Source organism: Eucyclogobius newberryi, unplaced genomic scaffold, assembly GCF_026437365.1.
Source record: "Eucyclogobius newberryi isolate DKJ021-1_F unplaced genomic scaffold, fEucNew1.0.hap1 SCAF_11, whole genome shotgun sequence".
NCBI lineage: Eukaryota > Metazoa > Chordata > Actinopteri > Gobiiformes > Gobiidae > Eucyclogobius > Eucyclogobius newberryi.
This window is the reverse complement of record NW_027315735.1, coordinates 22,251,397-22,266,078: the sequence shown is the minus strand read 5'-3', so window position 1 is coordinate 22,266,078 and position 14,682 is coordinate 22,251,397. Positions and strand designations below refer to the sequence as shown.

Sequence of the window (14,682 nt, the reverse complement as noted above, 5' to 3'; positions counted from 1 at the left end):
AGTACATTGCCATTTTAATTTGATTGCGATAATATTGTGCAGAGCCGCTTCTCTTCAAAAACAAAACGCAGTGGCTTTTACGACGCCTGAATTCTCTCTTTTGCATGTTCCTAACAACAAAACTGAATCAAACGCTGTCATTGTCACATAAAAAAAAAAGACTATTCAAATGATATGTAAACAGCAAATTAATCTGATTTAGTTCTGATCATGGCTCCTCTGATTACTCACGTCAGATTTTGCAGGTTGCGTGTCATTTAAATAATCTTAAAAGTCCAGAAATCAGATGATAATCAGATTTTGGTGTGCGTATGTGTCTCGCCTTGATGATCGATGAGCGTTGAAGTGTCCAAGTGTGTGTTTTAAGTTTTGCCGGGGAAACAAGAAGAAGAAGAAGAAGAAGAAGAAGAAAGAAACCAATTTAAGTGTGGTCATTGTTTTGGTCCTTTGAGCCCTTTGTCCTTAGAGTGGTGGACAGTCTCTAATGTTGTGGAATAATTGTGTGTCAGGCAGTGTTTGCAGGTACTAGCGCCAGTGGACAGGATACACGATGACTCCTCTGTAGAGGTTTACACTGAGCTTGTATCCTCATTTTGTAACCTCCCCTCTGTGGGAGGCGGTGGTGTGTGCAGCCCGAGCTCAGGACCATTCATCTTACCCACTCCTGATCATTATACAGTGGACAGGGCGCTTTAGGCCAGAGCCAGGTGGGAGCGCTTGCACTGGATGAACTATAGGTCCTGACTTCTTACCGACTCCGGAAAAATGTAAAACTGGCTCAGCCCTTTTGTGGCAGTGGGCAAAATGACCCTGATGTTCATTTACTTAAAACAAAAGTGTACGTTTGAGTTTTATCACAGTAGGTTGTGGTCTAAAACATGGCGGGTGACAGGTGACAAATCCTCATAGTTACATAGTGCACCTTTAAATACAAATTAAGAAAAAAATAATACAAAAACAAAAGTAAAACATCATTACATTTGAATACTGTAAATTACAACATAGCAGTGAAATGAGTAGCAGTTGTTTTTTGACAGCAAATAGATTCATTTCCTACTTAATGCAACAATACTCACGGAAATGGGATCTGGACAGACTAAAAATCTGTTAAAAGTCTGTAGATAAAACATGATTCACAGTTATTAACGGAAGAAATGAGCACTCAAACGCCACACTTGAGATACTCGTGAGATTGTGCCGCATGTGTCGGGGAAGAATATTCAAAACAATCTTATCTGAGGATGTCTTTGTCTCATGGCCTCAGATAATGGATGCCATGTTCTATATTCATGAGAAACACAATGAGATCGAGGAAATATAGATGCTTTATTTTGATTACCCCGAACAGCACCGGTATAAACACATCCTCCGGGACTCAGCCGTAACACCGTGTATCTTCTGGAGTCAGATGACACCCATTTGATCAATTCAAGCTTCTGGACTATTTATTTTATGGTTTTAGTGTTGAGTTAGTAATTTGTGTTTAAAGTACAAAATAGTGCACTGTGACACTCAAGTTTTGACAATTGCTGTTTTGACAAAATGCAATATAGAATTTTCTTTAGAGAAAAACATTTTAATTTACACGACAGAACTGCTTTTGTTTTGATCTTGGTAATATATATATTTATTTTCTATAGTCGGAGAGAAAATGATACCTTACATGACAATAGATAAACAAGATTATGGCGTTTAGCGGACAGACAGGATCTGATTAAGAAATATGTATAAAATATGCAGTAGTAGTTTCTGTGTAAAAGTCTGACAAAATATCTTCCAAGCTCCTGGAAATGCTGTAACCCACATATTTTTAGTCAAATCAAACATTCTTGGATGAATCAGGGTCAGTTTGTTCTCCAAACCCACAAAAGAAATAAAAAACTAAAGTAAAAAGAATAATTATTGGACTTTTATATGGATTTTGTCTGGATATTTATTTATTTACTTATTTGTTTGTTTGTTTGTCCCTAGAGCTCATTTTATGTTAAATTAGCTTCAGCTTTGAGAAAGGAATTGTCAAAACCCAACAAATGCTCAACAAATGCTCAATGTTCTGTCAGTCAATATCTTACAACGCCAAAACTACAGTCTCAGCTTCACACAGTGTCCGGCCAATTGTTTGTGCTCCAAAGGATTCAGGAACAGCTTCCGTTTGAATTGGGAGACATTTTTGTCAGGCGTCCTCTGGAAAACAGACCGGAATGATAAAATCCCACAGCATCAAGGACACAATGATCTAGTATTGTGACAGTGCCAACATTTCAGACGCTATGCAAAAAGCTTCATTCAATACCACATTCGTTCATTCATTCATTTATTTCTGCCACTTGTTCCCGTTCGGGGTCGCGGGTGACTGGAGTGACTGTCCCAGTGACTTTGGGCCCCTCCCCAGGGCCACCTCGTCGCAGGGTTAACCTTCTGATTTAGTTGATAATAAAAAGACAAATGTAATTTTCAACCCAAGATTGTAATTTCTTAAATATGATCAATTCAATTATAATTATTTTGTAACATCCTGAATCACCACAGCAGTTGCCTTGAAGTGAGAATCACCTTGTCTTATTCTCGTTCTGATAAAGACTAAAACCTTTCAGAAAAAAATATCTAGGAAAAGTCAGATTTTATTCTGTTTTTGTGTTTTTATTTTAAATGTTTTTTTTTAATATAGTTCCAATACTTATTCAAATGCACTGGGAACTGACTTACTGCCGGCAAGGGGGGTCCCTTTGTCACTGGTTCTGTTCATTATTTCTAGGGACAGAATTTCAGGGGTCAGAGGCTGCCCGGTTTGGGGACCACAGGATCTTATTTCTGCTGTTTGTAGACGATGTTGTTGAGAATCAGCACCTCCAAATGAGAGGCCATGGTCCTCGACCGGAAAAAGGTGGCTTCCCCTCTCCAGGTGGGTGGGGAGTCCTTGCCCAAAGTGGAGGAGTTCAAGTATCTCGGGGTCTTGTTCACGAGTGAGGGAAGGATGGAGCGTGAGATTGACAGGCGGATCGGTGCAGCGGCTGCAGTGATGCAGTCGCTGCATCGGACTGTTGTGGTAAAGAAGGAGCTGAATCGAAAGGCAAAGCTCTCGATTTATCTACGTTCCTACCCTCACCTAGGGTCATGAGCTTTGGGTAATGACCGTAAGGACAAGATCGCGGATACAAGCGGTCGAAATGAGTTTCCTCCCCAGAGTGGCTGGGAGCTCCCTTAGAGATAAGGTGAGGAGCTCAGTCACATGGGAGGAGCTCGGAGTAGAGCCACTGCTCCTCCACGTCGAGAGGAGCCAGCTGAGGTGGCTCGGGCATCTGCTCCGGATGCCTCCGGTGTTTCTGTTTTTTTTACGACTATCTACACTGGAAGAGGCCCCTGGGACGACCCAGGACACGCTGGAGGGACGTTGTCTCTCTGCTGGCCTGGGAACGCCTTGGGATCCCCTCAGAGGAGTTGGAAGAAGTCTCTGAGGAGAGGGAAGCCTGGTAGTCCCTGCTTAGACTCCTGCCTCCACAACACGGCCCCGGATAAAGCGGATAAAGATGAATGGACTTATTTAAATGAGGATCTGGTTTCAATTCAAGTTTTAGTAACAATTATGCTGCGTTCAAGTGGTCTGAGTTGTAAATTCACGTCGGAACAACTTTAAATCTTGGAATGTGAACCATGGATATAAAGTTTAACATCCGGCATTTAAAATATAATGATAGTCTCTTCACTGTTCACTAGCTTCTGTGAACCTCTTCTGTTACGCTAAAGTTGGAGATGATGGAGGAAAACAAATGCAAAAATGAATAATCAAGTTGATAAATTAACCTAATTGGATCCACATTTGGTTGAGGACTTTGCTGTTTTCAAACTTGACAAATGGAACACAGAGTCTGAGTTCTGACCTCCGAAGACAAATAAGATAAGATATTCCTTTATTGTCCCACATGGGGAAATTTCATTGGTGCAACGCAGGTAGATACAGAGGTAGATACAGAAGAACAGATCACTTATAGGAAGTCTGAAAAACACTTTCAGTAGAAGATCTCCTATAAATAAATAAAAACTCCCATAGACAAATAAATAAATAAATACCATTGCATGTGATCACGACAGTAATTGCACATGAATATGTGTCACGACAGCACATAGATTGCACATGAATTTCACAGTAATTGCACATGAATTGCACATGAATTCCAACAGCAATTGCACATATGACAGAATTGCACATCAGTATTAGGTTAGGTCAGTATTGCGAGTGTTCAGTACTAACAGTTTTTGTTATAAAGTCTGACAGCAGCAGGAAGGAAAGACCTACGGAACCTTTCCTTCACACATCGAGGGTGGATCAGTCTCTCACTGAAGCTGCTCTCCAGAGCGGAGAGAGTGTCCTGCAGGGGGTGACACTCATGGTCCAGCATAGATGTGAATCTAGCCAGGACCCTCCTGTCCCCCACCTCCTGCACCGAGTCCAGAGCACAGCCCAGGACGGAGCTGGACTTCTTGATGACTCTGTCCAGCCTCTTCCTCTCCCTCTCTGTGATGCTGCTGCTCCAGCAGGCCACACCATACAGGAGGGCCGATGCCACCACAGAGTCGTAGAAGGTCTTCAGGAGTGGCCCTGTCTCTCCAAAAGACCTGAGTCTCCTCAGGAGGTAGAGCCGACTCTGGCTCTTCCTGTACAGTGCGTCTGTGTTATGAGTCCAGTCCAGTTTGTGGTTCAGATGAACACCCAGGTACTTGTATGAGTCCACTCTCTCAATGTCCCGTCCCTGGATGTTCACTGGCGAGGGGGCAGTGGGGTGGCGTCTGCGGAAATCCACCACAGCATTATTATGAGGATATCAAAATCTTTGACACACTGGTCTTGTATCTCGCGATGGTTAAAGGTGCAGAATGGAGCTTTTCTGGCTGAGGGATCGTCACCTTCTTGTCTCCTTGAAGACGTTATTGCTCTGCTTCGAATGTTCCACAGTTTGTTTGTTTTTCTCTCAAATAAACTTTTGTAACTGCGATAACATCTCCATGGAAACGAGCGTGGAGGAAATTTGCATAGTGCACCTTTAAGCGCAGTTCTGGAAAATGCTGTCTCTAGTAGATTCCACACAAAAACAGATTCCTTTGTCCTTTTTATGTAACATATTTAAACAATAATTCAACTGATCCACCAGTTATTCCAGTCTTGGTTAACAGTAACGGTTTCATGTTGGAGTGAGAGGTGTGTGACAGACTGGAGGAGAATGGGTAATAACTTGCTCGCAGCAGTCACACAGACACACACAGATCTCTGTGGCTCTCCCAGCGGGTGACGCTGTGTAATTTGGCACATCCATTTCCTGCACGGGTTCGTCTTTGCTGCTGTCAAGGCACTTACAAACCCCTCAAGAGCACCGCAGCCAAAACCAGAATTATGTCACTTTCACCTGCAAACAAATCACATTTTTTACACGGTAATCTTTTTATTTGGCTGCTTGAAGTATTTCTTGTTAAGACATTGAATTTTGTCTTAAGCGCTGACCTTTATAGCCTGTTAATAATTAATAGAATTTGACCACTTTTTAACCTTCTGTATAGACTTTTTCTAGAAAGGTAGCAGGGGAGTTTTTTGGAATCAATATGGCTAAATAATAAATAATAAGCCATGAAATGTATAAAAAAAACTATTTAGAAATGTGCAAGCTATTGCAATTGGATACTTTGGAGTTTTGACTAAATGGACATTTAAACAGGCAGTTAAACTTAACTCACTGGAACAAATAGTACAACCAGTGCAGTGCAGTGCACATCTCAGACACAACCAGCACATTTTGTTTTTATTATTGCTCATCATTTTCCTATGTTTGTGAATTGTGTTCACTGGCAATGGAAATCAATCTATTCTGATTCTGATAATAGTTGTCCCTTGACTGACCCCTTGTGGCTGGGGTAAACATCTCTGTACTTTCTGGTTTGGTACAATACTCTTTCTACAGGGTGGGCCATACGTCTCTATACAAAGGAAAAATAAACATTTTATATTGAGCTGTTTATTTTAATAAAATGATCTCTACATGATTACCATTGTTTCGAAAACACACATTAAAGGTGGAATGGACGATTTTTTTCAGCACATTTTTTATCATATTTCCTCGTGGCGTGGATAAATCATTTGCCCTGCCACGTGTCCATCATAAAACGCACCTATTGCTCACCTGCAGCCGCGTCAGGCTCGTCCCCACGTTTCCGCGTGTCTAAGCGCATGGATCTATCATAATATAGTTCCCTCAGTGTACGGGGCAAAATGAAGACGGAGAAAGACAGTTCGAGCTGACGCAGAAGTGGACAGAAATCTACGGGAGACGAGCGATGTGATGCGCTCCGTTGCGCTAATAAACAAACGCACGTGTGTGTTGTATCAGTCCGCACGGGGAGTGCGCATGCGCACTTCCGCCTGCGTTCTCAAATCGCCGAAAAATCGTCCATTGCGCCTTTAATGGGGGACAATAAAGGAATATCTTATAAAAGGAATATCTTTAATACGTGTTTTCCACTGTTGAACTTTCATTAGCACAGTTGTTGTGCTTGTGTTAATGATACGTTCTTTGAGATAATTTATGTCTCGTACCTGATTCACCAAGTGCCCCCGAAGATCGAAATCAAGAGGAAAGAGATCTGGGGATCTGGGAGGCTAATCCACGGGACCACGCCCGCCAGTCCTATGTATGGAAACTTATGGCCCACCTTGTAGAATAAATATATGTTTATTGTTAGTGTAGCAGTATAGCCTGCAGGCAGGCTCTACTACTAAGCAGAATTTCTATTGGCTGACGGTGACGTCAACCACTCTTAAAAGTGCTTCCGCGCTTACCTGCGCACTCTGACCCCGCGCTCTTTCTTCCGGGTTCCCGGTGTTTGCGCCGCGCACGCCACTCTCAGTGCTTGCTGCCATGGGCCCGCGCGCTCTGTGTGCCGCCCGTTATGCCGGCTAACGGGCGTGCTATTTAGTCTGTCCAGTCCTCCGTCTCATTTATCCAGCTGCAAATCTGAACCATGGAGCTAGGGTGCACTGTCGCCGCCTTGCCTTGTTGCCTTCTACTTGCTGCCTTCTACTTGCTGCCTTCTACTTGTTGCCTTGTTGCCTTCTACTTGCTGCCTTCTACTTGTTGCCTTGTTGCCTTCTACTTGTTGCCTTGTTGCCTTCTACTTGTTGCCTTGTTGCCTTCTACTTGCTGCCTTGTTGCCTTCTTGCCTTGCAGCTGTGTCCTTCCTGCTTGGATCTGAACACTGAACCATGCGTAATTTATTCAAACTGTAATGTTCGATTAATTTATTGACCATGTACGAATAAACATTTATTTTTGCTAACCTCAAGTCTCTGCCTATCACGACGAACCTACATGCCTTATGTTTAGCGGGTCCTGGGCCAACTCCCAGGTGGCGTTGTTGGCTTTTATAAAAACATGAGATGGTTTAGTCTGGTTTAGCCCCACTGGACAGAGGGCTAAGCTAAACGACCCTCGGAACACCACATTAGCAATAAAACTTGATATTTTGAATAGGTGTAGGTAAGTAACACAAACCCTTTATCACTTGGCCTGATTCAAACTGTGAAGCTGTTTTTAAACACTTTGGAGTATTAACAAATGGCTGGGCTCTTTGTGAAGTTGGCTATCTGGAACATGATATTTTTGTAAATATAACATGGAATAAAGCTTCTCTTGATTGAACATTTGTTTGAATTCCTGATAATTCCCATTTCAAAGCTGAAGTATTATGTCACTAAAACATGTTATAAAGTGAGAAAAGTGTGCGTTTGGTGTACAAACTGATTCTTCCGAGAATGGTTGATTTGATGGAAATAAGTTGGTTACATCGGTCAAGCTCCCACCTCATGACAAGAAGTACCTGAGTTCGACTCCCAGGCGGCGTGGGGCCTTTCTGTGAGGAGTTTGCATGTTCTCCCCATGTCTGCGTAGGTTTCCTCCAGGTACTTCAGTTTCCCCTACCACTAAAACATGTCCAATGGGCTTCTTCCCTCTGGGGCCAGGACGACCCCCTTGAAAAAGAGATGCTACAACTATATGTTTTTCATGAACAGGGGCTTAATAGTTTGCTTTCTTCAAACTTAATGCCATACATGCCTCAGAATACATACATTTATTAATCTCCATGGAAAAAAAGGAAAAAAGCTGGTAACATCATCAGGCCAAGTTAAAAGTCAGATCTGTGAAAAGGGAAGCCCATTCACAGTAAGAATGCTTGTTTTTAAAAAAAAAAATCACATAATTGATTTAATGCAGTATATGTTGTCATGTCATTTTGTGGAACAATTCATTCCATGGGGATGAACAAATGGCGAACTGCCCACCAGAGAAGTTACATCGTGCACCTTTTATATTAATATCCTTGAAACAATTATTTATGGGTTTGAAAAATGTACACGCATCTATAGTTTGCTCATCTATAACAAAACCCCCTTTGGAGCGAAAATAAGTGGACTATTTCTATATTCTTTTGTCTGTTGCTGCTGGCCATCCGCTCCTGTCCGGCTGCGAGGTGCGGCTGCTGCAGTATTAATGCCTCTGCAACTACTTCACAGTCAGCTCCTTTAAATAAACACTGAGACATTATGAAATATTTCTGTATGTATGAGGCATCTCAAGGTAAAAGGAGAGAGGGGAAAAACACCACAGTTCCTCATTCTTTCTTCCTGGCAGCGGCACGGATGAAAATGGTGTCTGATTAGGAGGTGAGACACAAATAGGATAGGTAGAGCAACATAATGACTCATGGACAAGTCTTTGAGCAGTTTGCCTCGGATAACCTTTCAGTGTTTGTGTGAGGAGATGACCAGCGCCGACTGCTGCCTCTGCTGCAGAGTCAATCACAAAACACCAAGGGAAGGTGTTATAGAAGAGTTCAAAAATAAATAAGGCGAGACAGGTGACTGGAGCAAAAAATGCAACTAATACAGCAAAATAAGAGCTTTCCAGTGAATGATTCAGATCTAAAAAGCAGAAAATCTGAAATCTTCTGTAGATTGATTGTGTAATTTGTAGTTAAAGGTGTACTATGTAACTTATGGAGATGCTATTGCTTTTGCTGGAATGTTCCACAGACTGGCTCTAATCTTATCCATCTCCATGGAGACAAACATGTGATGCAGTGGAGATGTGACCCCGCTCACAAAAGCCACATTTCCACTGGTTCACTGTGGATCCGGACGGTCTGAACGTGTTTCCGCTGTCTAAAATGAATTGCACCGGTCCATGGAGGTACTTGAGTTGTGTTGAGAATTGCAGCCCAATCCCTGTTTGCATAGCTTTAACGAAAACACTGCCAAGACATTTAATGAGTATTGTCAGTTTTGTTGCAGAATCAATAACTCCAGTTTTCTCCAGCAGGATAACACATAATAGGATTCAATGTGAATGCATCAGGACAATGTCTTGGGTCTCCCACTGCTGCTGTCGAGCTGCTTTGCATGAATTACATTAAACTCTGGAGTTGTGCACGCAGATAGGCCCCAAGCTGTTAGCCTGTTTTTCTCAAAGGTTTCAGCAAGAGACAGAAAATGAAAGAAGCAAAGAGGCTTGGAGAGAGAGTCCTGCAGGGAGACAAACTCACTGCAACACCACGTTTTAACAAAATGAATATAAAAAATAAAAGAAGACAAAAGTTTTGTGAAACTTTATATTCTTCATTTTACAGTTTTAATTTGGCACATGGCACAATCAGCATGTATGCATCTGGTATACATAAATAAATATTAAATATTTTATACATAGATATACATATAGAGCTTGTAGAAAGACTCCTGGAGTGGTCTTGGCTGGAGATGTTTCATAAAACAACTACAATACATAGAAATGACTTGTGTCTTATTGTCTAAGTGAAATCTCTGTAGAAGCCCTATACATATATGTATGTATGCCCATATTTATATATATGTATATATATTCAAAAAGGAAATAACAGGTGTGCACTGATGGAGTTATTCAGTGCAAACAGGCCACTGTCTGCTTGTACAAAGTCAATGGAATCATGTCTGTTAGTTCGATTGAATCTTTAGCTATTTTTTCTTACATTTAAAATAATAGATTTATTTAATTATCTTTAAGTAAAATAAGACATATATATAACTTTTGAAAATAGCAAAAGTGCTATTTTGCAAACACTGACACCCAGAGACGTGGCAGAAACACTATTGGTCGTGATCCAAAAATCAACAACATAAGAAAGTCCCAACCAGCTCCCATTAACCATAATGTACAACCATAACATAAACATAATGAAATCAAAGAGACCATGTGACACTCTCTCACACACACACAGACACACCCTCTCTCGCACACTCACGCTTTCTCTTTTCACTGTTGTGTCTATCACATTTCTTGGCCACTGGTTTTCTCTCGGCTTTGAGCTGCTCTGAACACAAGTTGTGTACTCAGTGGGGAGATAAGATCAGATAGCTTAACAGAGAAATATGCACTTTTTTCTTAACAAAACAATCACAGTAACATACTATTATTTGCCTTTGAGTCTCTCGGCAACCGCAGTTCAGACAAACCATCTCAGTGTAAAAATAAAGGCTGTTGCGCAATCCACAACAGAATAAATGTTACCCAAATGAAAACGTCCGTCCTTGTCCGGTCTTTCTCAAATCTGAGTCTCATCAGTGTAACGCTTTCCAGTGGAATTGTCTCAGGAAATAGAAAGAAAGACAGAAAAGAACACGCTTTGTAAGGCATTGAAACATAAACAAAAGCAATTAAAAACACTTTGCAAATGTTGACATAGAGGCCATTGTTCTGGATGTGTCTCCCGCTGGAGGAGAAGGGCTGGGAAATAAAAAGCACTTCTCTTTTTTATTTAATTATGAATATGGATTCATAACAAACAATTGATATTTGCTCAGTCTGCTTAAAAAGGCTTTTTTTAAAATTATTTTTTTTAGAAAAGAACACTGCAGAAAGTCTCCCACCCCGATCCCCTCACTCTCCTCCCCACAGATACGGAGAAGAGAAAAGCAGTTTGATTTTGGCAGCTCTGCACAACTTGACATCCACAGAGAGCTCTCATCGACTCTCCTCGTCGTAAAAGTCTAGTGAAATCTGTTTTTAATCCGACTTCTGCCCATCCCCATTTGTCCCCCTCCCTGCGTTCACTGTGATATTTATAAAACACAATCCTCTGGTCCGTTCATGTTGGTAGACCTTTCTTAAAGCTATACCCGGGTGGTCGAGTGCGAGTGGGGGAGGCCGGTGGAGTTGAAGCCCGTGGTGAAGGTGTTGTATGGGTGCAGATTAGGCATGCCCACCAGAGAGTTTGGAATCATGGTGATAGTGTTGGGCGTCATGAGGGGTATGTCGTCCGGGGAGCGCCTCAAGGTGAGCGTGTAGTCCGGCAGCGCGGCCAGGCGGATCGCGCCTTCATTGGCATTGCCCGCATCGCACTCATGATGGGTCTGGTTCATCTGCAACGACATGATCTCCTCCTCGGGCGCGTGGTGTCCGATGTCGTTGGAGCTCGTCTGGCGCTGCGGGCTGGGTTGACCATGTCCCGAGTCCTGGCGGCGCTTGTCCTTGCGATAGTACAGCGCGGCGAATGCCAAAACGTTAAGGAACAGGAGAGAGGCCCCCACAGCGATGGTAACACTCAGTTCAGTGGAGTAGTCTCGTGGATTCTCTACCACAAGAGGTCCAGGCTCCTCATCATCTCCTAAGGTGTTGTCCTCACTGTTATACGCTGGCGACATCGGAGGGCGCTTGGTGTTGAAGGGCCAGTTTTTACCATTGGGCCGTTTGGTGGAGAGCGTGTTTTGAGTGGTCTCGGGTGGGGGCACTTTGGTGGTGGTGGAGGTGTAGTGGAACATGTCGTGGAGGTTGTATAAATGTGGCACAAGGTGTTTCCAGAAGGCCACTTTTGTGGCCCGGTAGTGGTCGCGCACGCGGGGCTTGAGGCCGATGTGCAGATACAGCTGGTCCTGGGGGTTGTACTTGGACCAGGCCACCTCCTCGAAGCGGTTGGCCTTGGTGTGGATGAACTTGGTGTCCTGGGGAACCGGTTTGTTTGGATCCCTGCAAAGACAGAAGAAAGAAGCTATCAATATTTTTTATTATATTAAATAAATACAGTGCAATTATAATGATGATGATGATGATGATGATTTCAAGCAAACTACTGTAATCATCACACTTCAGCTTTGACTTTAGTTCATTGATTATTGATTTGATTACTGAGCATTGTCAATAATGAGTTATTCACTGAGTCAAAAGACAGTAAATGATGTGTCTTGGCTAATGACAGTGTGTGAACAAGTATGAACTGGTTGGAGTAGGAATACAATCTGATAACATTAAGATGAGTAAAGCCACCTTATAACGGGACTTAAGCATTCTAATAATATTGAGCATTCTGACCAACAAGCACACTTCAATAATGAATGCTCCTATGATAGGGAATAATATTGTTGAATAGGTTTAGGAGACATGCTGGGTCAATTGTGAACATTTTCTTCCTCTAAATCAGTTCTTTATTCAGCACAAAGGTTAATTACAGGAACTATCTAACCGATTAACCGTCACTAAATGCTTAACCGAGTGAAGAAACCAGATTTGTCTGTGTTTTTATGTGTTTTATTGATACCTCATAAGTGTTTGATTTTGTTAACCATGAAAATGAAATTGATAAATTATGTAAGAAAGGTGTTCCCAAATGTTTGATAAGAATCTTGGTGTTGTATGTGTCGAAGTTTAGTCTATAATAGACTGCGAGAGGTGAGGATCGTTCTCAAGGTCTTGTTGTATTGTCTTGCTCCTGAGTCCGCCCTCCCACAGTTTAACCGTGGTTTAAATAGATGTTGCTTTGGTCTGATGTAATGGCATGATGTCAGTTCACAGATAATGAGGAAGTACACAGTTTCCCATATGATAAATATGACACAGAGATATAAACAAGATAAATGCATGACAGTATATTGGTCAACATTCACATAATGCCCAACAAAGTATGTGTGTGAAATGGGGAAATTTCCTTTCTGACCCATTTCACATGAAAAATGGAGTGAGACAGGCAACATATTGTCTCCATTTTTGTTCAATATTTTTTATGGATGATCTGTAAATGCTTTTAAATTATTGTAGAATGGAATGTAGGATTGGAAACAAAATCATCAACTATTTAATGTAATTTAATAGTGCTGGTTTACAAGAGATGTTACAGGTGTGTTCCCAATATGGATGAGGGTTTGGCATTTAATATAATGCTAATGATTGTCTGGAGCAGGGAAGCCTAACCCTGATTTATTTTTGTCTGGCAATAGACTTAATGTTACAGATGAATTTAAATATTTGGGACATTACATATGTGCTGACCTGTCTGATGACCGATGCATGCTCCATGGTCAATCTAATATGGTTTGTACAAGGTTAGTACATGCGCACCACCATTTAAGACCAAACTTTTCAAAGCCCTTTGTACCATATGTACACGTGTGGAAGCTTTATAAAAGACTGAATGTGGCTTATAATGATGGCATGTGGATGCTTCTGAGGGTCTCACGAGGGAGCAGTGCAATCCAAATGTAAGATTACACTCATATACAACTGCATGCACAGACTCTACAAAGTGTATTATTTTTACACTGACCAATGTGACACAAATTTAAGTGAAGTACTTTTCCAGTATGTGGCTCACTGGCGTTCTTTGTTGTACAATGTTTGTCTGTGTACCGTCTTTTATTTTATTTTACGGACCAAGTAAATGTCCATTTTTACAGTCTTGTTTTCCACATTGTAATTACAAAAAATCACCAGAGGTAGGCGCTACAAGCAGTCCTCATGCAACTGTCACATCTGAATAAAGTTTGCTGAAAATTCTAATTAATGGATTTTGTGGGAGACTGGTAAACCTGACAATATTAATCTGACGTGGTTTATTTAACTTGTATTTCACGCAGGTGGAGAAAATGGATAGCTTTTTTACTCAGATAGAAAATTCTCTTTACATCCTCAAGCGAAGGTAAGCAGCTAATGTTAGAGACTTTACTACGGGACTCTTAAATGAAGAGTGCTTCATTCATAATCGCTACAACAGTGCGTCAAAACAGCATTTATAAGCGCGTTCATTCACTCATGTTGTGCACAGTCCAAAGACCTGCTCTGCATTTACGCTCGTACTGCACTCAGGGCTAATTATGACTCTTAAGACTGTGTAAATCCAACCGGTTAACCGAATCTTGTCCTAGAAGGGGTTCAACTATCGATTAAAGACAAAATCAAAAACGTGCATTCCTTGAGGTCACCACTGTGAATTATATTCTAAAATAGGATGGCAATAATGGGATGCAAAACGAGAGCAGCACTGCCTTATGTTTGTTTATAAGGCTCTCATTGGTATTTTGCCTGATTCTGTTGAATATCAGATCAACTATTCGTCAATTTAGATCTCAGAACATCTTTATATCACAGTCGCACCGTGTCAACAGAGTCAGAAAAATGGCCTTCAGCAACGTGGTCCCTGTCAGTGAAACAAAACAGAGAATTGAAATGAGATAATCTCTATGTTTTTTACTGAATTCAAAGCACTTCTTAAAGATTTCCCACAATGCCAGAGCTCTTGCTATATACTCTGTGCCACAGCATATATATGGACCACAGCAGAAAGGAGAAACATGGAGAGCGTTAACTGGAGTTTTGGGAGTGAGTGGACAGATAAATCTGTTTT

General features: G+C 41.6%; 2 protein-coding genes across 3 annotated transcripts in view; both read right to left on the bottom strand.

Annotated features, from left to right (window-relative positions):
• Positions 1-14,682, bottom strand: part of cetn2 (centrin, EF-hand protein, 2) — an 81,444-nt gene that overhangs the window by 52,663 nt on the left and 14,099 nt on the right. The window lies entirely within an intron of this gene.
• The window catches only part of nlgn3a (neuroligin 3a), a 142,527-nt gene continuing 137,479 nt past the window's right edge, over positions 9,635-14,682 (bottom strand). For both annotated transcript variants that reach the window (XM_072438279.1, XM_072438288.1), the window contains one exon: positions 9,635-12,035. In XM_072438279.1, the coding sequence (XP_072294380.1) occupies positions 11,183-12,035 (853 nt within the window). In that variant the 3' untranslated portion in view covers positions 9,635-11,182. The remainder of the gene's footprint in view (positions 12,036-14,682) is intronic.